This window comes from Mercenaria mercenaria, chromosome 13 (assembly GCF_021730395.1).
Source record: "Mercenaria mercenaria strain notata chromosome 13, MADL_Memer_1, whole genome shotgun sequence".
NCBI lineage: Eukaryota > Metazoa > Mollusca > Bivalvia > Venerida > Veneridae > Mercenaria > Mercenaria mercenaria.
The window spans coordinates 28,224,936-28,236,820 of NC_069373.1; the positions used below are offsets into that span (position 1 = coordinate 28,224,936).

Here is an 11,885-nt window from a genome sequence, read left to right on the forward strand (position 1 = left end):
GCATTTTACACTGGATTTCATAATATTTGTTCAGAATGGTTGCCTTGATGAAATCTAGGTCAAGTTCGAATATGGGTAGTCTGGGGTCAAAAACTAGGTCACTAGGTCAAATCAAAGAAAAACCTGTATGCGATATAGGCTGTATTTTTCAATTGATCTTCTTGAAATTTGGTCAGAATGATAGCCTTTATGAACTCTCTGTTAAGTTTGAATATGGGTCATCTGTGGTCAAAAACTAGGTCACTAGGTCAAATCAAAGAAAAACCTTCTGTATGCGATAGAGGCTAAAATAAAAAAAAAAAGATAAAATACTTGTTTATACTCAAGATTTTTTGCTCCAATTTTAATAATAATTGGTCAGAATATTTTTTCCATGAAATCATTAGGTCAAACATGTTTACACTGTTATGGTGTGTTATGGTGTGTTTCTCAGGTGAGCGACCTAGGGCCATCTTGGCCCTCTTGTTTATGTAAATGAATATACCTAGCAGCTTCTAATGAGATTGGTTTGAAACGTTATTTATGTCTTCCATGGTAAGAAAATTCTACTTGTACTTTCTTTTCTAATATATTGTTGTAAAGGCTTGTACTCTGATCTTCTACATGAATGCATGATTACCTCCCCTGATTTTAATAAAAATGGATTTATCTAAGTAAGTATTTATAGGACTCATTTGAAATTTCATTATTGTCTTTAGTTTGACTGAGGCAATCAGGGTAGATAACTATGGACTGATTTATATAAAATTACCTCCCTTTGTTTCAAATTAAAATGGGTGTATCTCGGTAATCGAAGAAGATACTGATTTGAAATGTCATTTATGCCATCAGATGGACTCAGACAATCAGGGTAGATAACTTTTGACTGAATTTATGACAAATTACCTCCCTTTATTTTATGTAAATGAATATACCTCAGCAGCATCTAATGAGATTGGTTTTAAATGTATTAAATATTTGTAGTAAGCGTTCATGATTCAGTGTGTCATACATATATTTAAGGTTAAACTGTCAAGGTCAGGTGAGCGACTTGGGGCCAGTATGGCCCTTTTGTTTAGTGCATTCTCGAGACCTAGTTCTTTGTGCAAATGCTACTTTATTAACAACTTCTTTGAAATGAAGCGGGGTAGCGTGACATGCACGTTTTGAAAAGCAGTTTCTAGTTTTACATTAGATGCCTTTTATAAAAATGTACTTTGAAGAAATATTTTTTTGTCCAGAAATAACAAAAGAATTGTGGTTTTCCCATAGATTACATTTATGAGAACCACATTAAGATAAAGCATATGCTCCTGTCTCCAAGGCATTCTATTCACCTTTAGTAATAAACACGAATTTTCGGAATAATTGTGTTAGTTCCCCGATGTACCACAGCTCTACTAAATTTAATGAAAATTCACAATGCATTTAGATATTGCTCTTACATAGAAAAAAAAAGTATTGCTCAGCTGAAGTGAACTTTTGACCATTTACCGTGTGACCATAGAATAAAATAAGTCAATCTCCGTGATACACCGGAATTCGAATAAGCTTTGACCTTAACATGCGTCATATTTGGTCCTTGCTTTACCATACTGGACATTTATACTGGACACCTTGTATTGAACACTTTGAAAATGACTTGTTTGGAATTATTTTCCCTCGTTGTATGCTTATCTTTTGTAAACTCGCAGACTACAGTCAGCGGGAATGTAGTTTCCGGAAGTGACGCGAATAACATACAGGGGTTGAAGCTGATGATGCAGACGTTACAGACACAGACGCAGGTACTCCAGTCGCAGATTTCCGCCATTCACAGCACGCTGTTGACGCAGCAGACGATGAGTGTAGATGAAATTTGTAAAATCATTTCCAACACACAGACGAATGGTAACTGTTGGTTTTTTATTCTGTAAATTTATTGTCAGTTAACCAAAATTAAGTATGAATTGTCATGTTTTAAAAATATCTATCAAACCGATTCAAATTGCAATCGCATTTGATGATTTGCCGTTCTCAGTGTTGAGGTCCATCATGGTGGCTTTTTTTTGCTGTAAAGATATCCGGTGCTCATCTTTCATTAAATCATTTTATCTTTTGATATTGGCTTAAAATGTAGGAAATCCTCTTCACAGTATTTCTTGTATACATATTATTATATACTTATACATGTATATAAACTATCAAAAGTATAGCTTGAATTTCCCAGGTAAATATGGACATGTAAAAAACAATTCCGTATTATACCTTTGGTATTGTATGTTGCCGGACTACTTTCATTTAAAATGCATGACCTGATAGTCTATAAATAGCGCACACAAAAATTCCACTCATTTCTTTTTTAACATGGACAAACATTCGCTAACAAAACAAAAAAGATGGAGGTATATAGTAAAAGGGTTATTACAACAGTAGCTAGATCTAGGATTTTGTATTCGGCTCTCGTGGATTTTGCAAGGACGGATCGCCCTTGGCGCTTGCGCACCTCGTGAGATCCGATCTGGCCCAGATCGAGCTAAGTAAAACTATTATATTACAGTAGATATTCTAAAAATCTTAGGAAACACTGGCCCAATTTCACAAATATTTTCCATGTGTGACCCTCTACCAAATCTGTTCAAACAATCTGTGAAACTTTGGTGAGCGATCTATAGCCATCATGACCCTCTTGTCTTTTATTCCCGTAGTGTTTTGCTCGCACAGTTTTCATGTAACTTTATAGTGATCTTTAAGTAGGCGAATCATCGGAATGTTTAAACTTTTTTTTTCAGCGGCAAATGACCCAGCCGACTGTGTTGACATTAAAGGCGCGGGTCACACTAAATCCGGAGTGTACACAGTGGCACCCCCGGGGGAAGCTCGGTTCCAGGTCTACTGTGATATGGAAACAGACGGTGGCGGCTGGCTTGTAATTAATTTGTGGTCTTAAGGTTTCCTAATAATGCGCACGACATAGCGAAACTGTCCTGTCGCACGCGCATACTGACATGCGCATGACATAATACAATGTATATTATGCCGAATGAACGTTCAAAATTATCATTGGTTGCACAAAATAGCATGGGTTATGTAATAGTTATGCTGTGCGCATGTGACATTCAAGTTAAAACAGCAGATTTTTTCTTAAAACTATCGAAAACTTATCAGAGTTAATGGACTCAAATAAATTGCTTCTTTCATCTATTTCTACAAGATGAAAATCCTTCGAAAATATTGAAGTAGATATTTTATGTTTGTAGCAAATACAGAAGAGACAGGATGGGTCGGTTGACTTCTACAAGACTTACAGCGAGTATGAGACAGGGTTTGGTAACTTGACGGGCGAACACTATCTCGGTAAGTTTGTTTTTGTAATACTGTTACCGGAATGTTATTCTACACTACTAGTCTATGTTTTTGTAATACAGTCGACACTGTATTAAGAGACCGCCCAACGGACTGCTAAAAAGTGGTCTTTTAATGGAATGGTCTCTTAATGAATTTCTGTCAGGTAAAGAGAAAAGTTATTTTTAACTGTTAATGTACTTTGCGTTTAGCCGATGTGGATGCCATGATGGCGAAAAATTACATGTATGATTTCAAAATCTGTTTTAAGATCGTGAACAAAGGTTAAATTGCATTCAGTCAGGTGCAAAACGTACTCGCTAAGTACACAAGTGAAGAAATGCCCGGCGTGAATTTGATACCCGGTTGCTTAATAGATACTTTTGTCGCATACTTTACCTGTCGGGACTACATTAACGTGGTCGCTAGTCGTTTAATAAAAAAAGTTTAATGGAAAGAATTTTATTTACTGAAAACATTCGGGAGGGATTCTGACCGGTCGTTTAATAAAAATATCACTCAATAGAGATGGTCGCAAGTACGATGTCGAACGTACTGTTACCGGAATGTTATTCTACACTAGTCTATGTTTTCCTTGTCTTCTTGCTGGTTACTGAAATAACGCCTTTTACTTCTTATACATTCTGTCAGTGTTCTATTAAAAAAACACAACAAAACAACAACAACATTTTATGTTGAGCTCGAGTGTTTTGAGCCTCCCGACTTTTTAAAAAATTTTTATGAGCTGTATAACGTTGACATATTCAAGCAAATATTAGAAAATATCATCTGACGAAGACATAAAAGTCGAAACTAGTAAAGAATGTGTTGTCTTGGTAATTTGAAATCCTTTTGATCTATTTTTGAAATACATTTTTTGAGTCGGCTAAAGGCTGAAAGCCTTTTGACGAGTCCTTGCTGTTCAGCGATTCTCTAAATGGACCGAATAACACGTGAAGGGATGTAGTTCCATTAGATTTCTCAAACTTCAAACAGATCACTGCATGAATGAAGTTAAGTTGTGTCAATTCCCTTTGCTATGACCAATATACGATGTAATCTGTCATATTTATGTCTTGTAATTGTGCAATACTCGAATGTAACTCATTAAGCATAAATGTGCATTTTAAGAATTGCGCAGGCTTCCAAAGCTTGGGTAACATCCAGCGAAAGACAAAAAATAGTTCCACAGGGCTCCAGATAAGATGCGTATTAGCGTAAATTACGTATAGAACTAATGCAAATAGGCATGTCTAATAATTTCTAAGCGTATAAAGACGTATATAAAATTACAGAAACGCACACAATGCTTTTTTAAAAACAAAATCTGAATCGTCTGGATGCGTTAGGTAACATAGCCGATCAGCCTTAATTCTCTCACATTGAACGTAAACACGCAGCGTATGATTTCTATAAACTTTGCGTGGGTTGAATTTTGCAGTCAGTAAACGGATAAATTATCGGAAGAAGAAGCTCTTACTGGTTTGTTTAGTTACTACTGATATTAAAAATGATTTTAATTCTTATTTTTCGAGAAATAAACAAATCGGCGAAACAGTAAGTTGTATTTTCTTGTAGTTTTTGAAATCGAAAGTAGATCGTCTATGTTTGGCTGCTTTCACGAAACGAAACAACTTTTTTATGAAAAGATTTAAATAAGAGGTAATTTAACCGTAAACTTCAATGTCAGATACTGCCAATTGCTGCTAAATGTCTTCGTATCATCACAATTTGTAAAATATATTGTTGAAACTGGAGAAAAGTGTAATCGTACCCGGATATAATATTTTGGGTAAATATCGAGCTGTGTAATGAAATTTTAAGAAAAAAAAACTAAAAACAAACTGAAACTGGTAGACTATACTGTCAGTACATCAATCATTAGCCGACTCAGGCCCTTCAGGCCAAAGGGGTCCGGCACATGAGTGGATTAATTTTAATGGCTTATTTTTGAATCCTAAGAGTCATAAATATGAAAAAATCATACTAATATAACTACTCCATAGACAGTCTATGGAGTAGTTATATTAGTATGATTTTTTTCATAATTATGACTCTAGGATTCAAAAATAAGCCATTAAACTTAATCCACTCATGTGCCAGACCCCTTTGCTTCAGGCCTTTGATTGTATTGTGTACAAATATTTAGCTCAAAGAGACGTTGTTACGTCGTTCAAAGATTGAGGTCACCCGCTATTGGTCATCCGTTTTTAGTATTCTTTTTGGCCTGTCCTTACTACTGTCAATGAAGGAATTTTAACATGTTTCTTACACAGTGCATATTCTAAAAAAAACCTTCACATTTACATCATTGTGATCTTTATAGGGTTTTTTTGTCCGGAATGTAAAGAGAATTTTTTAAATGGTTTCCAGAAGAAAATACTGTATATTATATATATTATACCAGATATACTAGTATATAAAGCGTCCTTTTCATGATAAACACGTTCAAAAGCGCTTTACATAGCACTGTGCCATTGGAAAGACCAATACTATTGTATTAATGTATTTTCAGTTGCATCTATGTACGCAGTCAAAAAGATATTGTGATATGTCTAATTTGTATTCGAATAGGAAACCGCAATATCCATGCAATCACAAAAACCGGGAAGTACGAGCTGCTTGTGGAGTTGGAAGATTTCCAGAAGCACGTGAAATACGCGCATTATTCGTCTTTCTCCGTGGGTGATGCTGCTTCAGACTACAGACTTAGTGTTGATGGTTACAACGGTACTGCAGGTTAGTAGGATTGTCTGATTTCTATGCACCATTTGGTTTCCGATCAATAACCAAAGATCGATTAGGCATGCAATGGTAAATTTCGTAGGTAGATTTCTTGTGATTAGCAGATGGCTCTTGTGGTTTTGAACTTCAGCCAGCCAAAGAAGAAGGGTTTATTGAGACTGAACAACTTTCTGCATGGAACACAGAGAACGATTGTGGCCAAATTTCAAAGCATTGTTGTCTGTTCTCGGCAAATTACTAAATATTTTCAGTAAGTAGGGGGTCACTTACTGTAGGTCAAAGTGACATTGAGACTGATAATAACTGGTGAACGCTTTGGCCTATAGCTATCAAATTTACTACGAACCTAATAATGACTGCCTCTTGATGTAGAGGTCAGTAGGTTAAAGGTCGAGGTCATAAATCTTGAGGCTGAAATCGGTTTTTGCTCAACAACCTGAGAATGCATTGGTCTATCATGGTTAAACTTCGTACGATGGTTGTCTATCGTTAGTAAAAGATATGTTATTAGGTAAAAGGTAATGGTCACAGTAAATGGTTTCCGAGCAACAGCTATAGAACACTTGGTTCTGTGGCCATCAAACTTCTTGGCATGATTGTTTATGATCAGAACAGGATATCTATTCTCTTCTGGGTCAAATGTCAAAATAAAATCGAGACTGAAAATTACGTGAGGTGTGGGGTTTCACAAACAGCTCTTTAGTTTTACTATCATTGTCGGTAATGAAAATGTTATGTGATCTATTGTACGACGATTTGAAGGAACACGCAACATTTTTTATTTTTAATACTCTACTCATTCTTGCATCCCTAAGTGTTGTCCCTGTTTTGTCATCTTAAAATATCAGAATTTGAGAAGTTCTTCAATGAAGCAGCATTGTATAGAAGTTGCAACTGCAAATGCTGCAATTATATCAATACACACACGTTCACATGACATTCATCATTACATTTTCCTGCTGGAGAATTAAAAAAATCCTGACCAGTTATATCCGTTACGTTAAAATGTAAAAGGTTACATGAAACTGTTGCAACAGAACATCAGCATGAAACTGTTGCAACAGAACATCAGCATGAAACTGTTGCAACAGAACATCAACAAGCAATGTCTATAGTATTGGAACTTTCACTAAGCCTCAGTAGTCATCCATAATATTTATATGTTGCAGGAGATTCGCTTGTGTTTGATCACAATGGACACGGGTTTTCTGCTCACGATGCCGACCACGACGGGGCAGGTAAAATAAACTGCGCTGAGAAACACCATGGCGGATACTGGTACTCAGCTTGCTTCAAGAGTAATATAAATGGGAAATGGGGCGTTCCTGGTGAGCAGGGAATCATCTGGGGATCCTACAAGGACTGGACCCTGTATGTTCTAAGGAGGACAGAGATGAAAATTCGACGTGTAAAGTAACATGTACAAAACATGTCAAGTTACATATGAAACGATTTCGCAGACCCCCAATTCTTTCATGTTGTTCTTGTTGTATTTTACGTCTTGATATAACTAGCGTCATCTTTAAAACTTTCATGTACATAAACATCAGCAATATGTTCATACAAGGAAAATTGTGATGAAATCTCTGTGGGTACACCCGCTGAATTAGTCTGAGATAATTCCTGAGGCTATTCAAATTTTGTACATTTATATTAAAGGTAAAGGTAAATTTTATTTACCGTCGCTTTCTGAAACAATATGAACATAAGCTCTGTAGAACTTTTGAGCAACTCCATTTCAGGAACAGTTAAAACCAATTATACCTTAACCCCAGCAAATTGCTGGTACCCATTTACAGCTGGGTCAAATGAGGCAATCATAATTTGCCTTGTCCAAGGACATATCTCAATGGGAGCAGCTAGAAATCGAACCAGGGGCATTCACCTCCGTAGGAAAACGTCTTATCCCTCTCGACCAATATGTCTTCTCGAAACATTGATATTCAGAGCCAAGACAGACTGGTCAGAATATATAAGTAATAATTGAAAAAAATAAATAAGAAAGGTTATCTAGTCGGTAGCCAGACAACGGCTGAACAGGCGCTAAGTTTAAATCAAGAAACATTTCTGTCAGGTTACCTCGCTCAGTGTATTCCATATCAGTAATACCTATAGTTTTATGACCCTCCCCCCAAATCTGAATCAGCTGTTCAGTGCCCTCAGGTTTATACTGTTATTTTGATTCCATAGTCTTTCACTCCCTCTACCGATTTAAGCAGATGGGTCCTGGTGTTACACATATAGATATTCTAAATACATTGTTTTTAATTCTGGTAATATTTACAACTAGTGCAAACATTCGCAAGAGCTGTCGGATAATAACAACACTAGAATATTCAAAAACTTTCAAGGAACAAAAGGGCCATGATGGCCCTATATCGCTCACCAGAGTTGATCTGGCCTACTGAAAAAGTTTTTGATCCACATGACCTGGTTTCAAACTTGACCTAGAGATCATCAAGACAAACATTCTGACCAAGTTTCATAAAGATAGGGCCACAACTGTGGCCTCTAGAATGTTAACAAGTTTTTCCTTTGATTTCAACGGGTGACCTAGTTATTGATCCTACATGACCCAGATTCACATTTGACCTAGAGATCTTCAAGACAAACATTCTGACCAAGTTTCATAAAGATTGAGTCACAACTTTTGCCTCTAGAGTGTTCACAAGCTTTTCCTTTGATCTGGCCTACTGAGCTAGTTTTTGACCCCACATGACCCAGTTTTGAACTTGACCTAGAGATCATCAAGGCAAACATTCTGACCAAGTGCCATAAAAATTCATATGACCCCAAATTCTCATGAGTTTCAAACTTAAGCGTGGACTCTTAAGAGTGTTAACAAGCTTTTCCTTTGATCTTGCCTACTGACCTAGTTTTTGACCCCACATGACCCAGTTTCGAATTTGACCTAGAGATCATCAAGACAAACATTCTGACCAAGTTTCATAAAGATAGGGTCACAACTGTGGCCTCTAGAGTGTTCACAAGCTTTTCCTTTGCTTTGACTGGGTGACCTAGTTTTTGACCCCACATGACCCAGATTCATACTTGACCTAGAGATCATCAAGACAAACATTCTGACTATTTCTCACGAGTTTCCAACTTAAATTGTGGTCTCTAGAATGTTAACAAGATTTTCCTTTGATCTATAGTGACCTAGGTTTTGAACCCACATGACTCAGTTTCGTTCTTGATCTAGAGAATCATCAAGACAAACATTCTGACCAGGTTTCATAAAGATTGGGTCACAACTTTTGCCTCTAGAGTGTTCACAAGCCTTTCCTTTGATCTGGCCTACTGACCTAGTTTTTGACCCCACATGACCCAGTTTTGAACTCAACCTAGAGATCATCAAGGCAAACATTCTGACCAAGTTTCATAAAAACTGGGTCACAACTGTGGCCTCTAGAGTGTTCACAAGGCAAATGTTGACAGACAACGCACGACGGACGCCGCCGGACAATGATCAGTCACAATAGCTCACCATGAGCCATTCGCAGTGGCAAGTTTGATGAACATCCATTAAAGGCACTGGCCTCCAGATCATACGACAACACTAGATGCCCACAGGCAACATGTCGAGCCCGTCCTTTGACCCATAACTGTGACTTTGACCTTTGAGATAGTCAGTCTCATTGAGTTAAACATTCATGCAAAATATAAACAAAAGTCTTCAATGCATGTCAAAGTTATGGGTCAGATAAGATCTGACATGACCTTTGACCTCCAACTGTGACCTTGATCTTTGAGATAGGAACCTTGGGTTTGTGCATGACACTCTGTCTCACTGAGGTTAACATTCATGCCAAATATAAATAAGATTCCTTAATGCATGTCAAAGTTATGGACTGGACAAACAAATCCTGATGGACGGACACACGCACGGACGCCATACGATTCATGTATTAGGTGGTCATTCCATTGTTTGAAAACAACTGAATGACCACTTAAGGAACAAAAGAATTAAGTGGTTACGGAATGAATACAAAGGATTTCTATTGTCCTAGGCCACACCTCCTTCGACCTAAGGTACCAATCATGCGCTCGCACACACATACACCAAACAGCCATTTGGACAACTATGTCTTCGCATCCACAAGCGGGCTCGACAAAAAAATATGTATCAGGAAATTAATCCTATATTTCTTAAGAAAGCTTTGAAACTTCATCACAGACTACATGTTATGGGAACACATGAGAATTAATTGTTTTTATTTATTTTTACAATGAAAATCAAAAAGCGTTTGTAACGCTTTACTCGAGGTAACCTGTCTTATTTATAAATATCTATATTGAATGCATCAAACATGTAATCAATGGCGGTATTGGTAAAGACAGCAGAAAAGTTCTTATTGCCGCAGTGGCCCGGGATCAAACTCGTGACCCCTCAATCCGTACATCTGTGCTCTCCCTATTGAGCGAAGCGGACAGGTTTTATCTAAAAGACCAGCTCTGGTAGCCCCTAAAATCAGTCAAGCACAAATGAGAGAGGACCTCAAAAGGATGCTACTTACAACTTTTGGTGATGACTTATCAAGCAGTTCGTGAGAAGAAGTCGTTTTAACATTTTTCTGTTTTTAGCTCTAGTGACCCCTAAAATCAGTCAAGCTGAACCATTTGTTAAAACTTGAGAGATGACTTTACAAAGATGCTAAAGACCAAGTTTGGTGAAGATCCAGTGAGTGGTTCATGAAAAGAAATTGTTAAAAGGTGAAAAGCTAACGCCAGACAACTGACGATGGACATCGACCCATCACAAAGCTCACCCTGAACCTCTGGTTCAGATAGGCTAAAGCTTTTGGAGTATGTCCATCTAGAAACACTTACATTTGAACAGTTCCTACACCAATGGAAGTTTGTGTGTGTGCAGAATGTTTTCATTCAATTGCAAGTAGTAATTTTGCAGTTTTTATTGTCATTGAAAGTAGCAAGTCAAGTTAAAACTAAGTCAGCTATTTGATCTAAATTCTAACAAGAGTTATCTAACTTGATTATTTCAGTAGGCTGGATGATGGAGAAGCACTATTCGATCCAATACAAGTACCGAGCAGTTACCCAGACACAGCTTTATAGTTAGTTGCACGCACAACTTCTACCATATTTTTTAGGTTAATTGGTCACAATTTGAATTAAATACATACCTTGCGTTAAATTTCAATCTAATGCATGCAATGGTAACTGAGATACGATCTTGCATGTAAAACTTTACCCAAGGTGTGTCTCCCTATTCTTTGAATAGTCCAGTTAGAACTTAATGTTTCATTTAATTCCACATCTGGATGCTGGCAGGGCAATATTGATCCAGTTGATCTGGATGCTGGCAGGGCAATATTGATCCAGTCCAGTTAGAACTTAATGTTTCATTTAATCCCACATCTGGATGCTGGCAGGGCAATATTGATCCAGTTGATCTGGATGCTGGCAGGGCAATATTGATCCAGTTGATCTGGATGCTGGCAGGGCAATATTGTTCCAGTTGATCCGGATGCTGGCAGGGCAATATTGATCCAGTTGATCCGGATGCTGGCAGGGCAATATTGATCCAGTTGATCCGGATGCTGGCAGGGCAATATTGATCCAGTTGATCCGGATGCTAGCAGGGCAATATTGATCCAGTTGATCCGGATGCTGGCAGGGCAATATTGATCCAGTTTATACTAAGGCAGTGTTTTTATGGCACACTTGTTCCAAACAAGAGGGCCATCATGGCCCTGTATCGCTTACCTGAGTACCATTGCTCAAAATAATATGATCAAGTTTTGACATAGAGCACATAGGCATACACATTAAATATCATCAGGATAAACATTTTCTTGTAACAGTCCCTTTTGACC

At 37.4% G+C, this 11,885-nt stretch overlaps 1 protein-coding gene across 1 annotated transcript; it reads left to right on the forward strand.

Moving 5' to 3' along the window:
• The first annotated feature begins 1,347 nt into the window (after window positions 1-1,347).
• Window positions 1,348-7,723, forward strand: LOC123529835 (fibrinogen C domain-containing protein 1-like). The gene is made up of 5 exons (XM_045310380.2): window positions 1,348-1,869; window positions 2,751-2,887; window positions 3,219-3,315; window positions 5,878-6,042; window positions 7,218-7,723. Exons 1-5 carry the CDS (start codon window positions 1,617-1,619, stop codon window positions 7,463-7,465), a joined length of 900 nt encoding a protein of 299 aa, XP_045166315.1. The 5' UTR covers window positions 1,348-1,616; the 3' UTR covers window positions 7,466-7,723.
• Window positions 7,724-11,885: the final 4,162 nt, after the last annotated feature.

What these genes read in the sequence shown, in the direction of transcription:
- LOC123529835 (XM_045310380.2), top strand. Translation starts at nt 1,617, where the DNA reads ATGACTTGTTTGGAATTATTTTCCCTCGTTGTATGCTTATCTTTTGTA. An exon ending in CAGACGGTGGCGGCTGGCTT is followed by an intron (nt 2,888 to 3,218) that starts GTAATTAATTTG and finishes TTATGTTTGTAG; the next exon opens with CAAATACAGAAGAGACAGGA. An exon ending in TGGTTACAACGGTACTGCAG is followed by an intron (nt 6,043 to 7,217) that starts GTTAGTAGGATT and finishes TATATGTTGCAG; the next exon opens with GAGATTCGCTTGTGTTTGAT.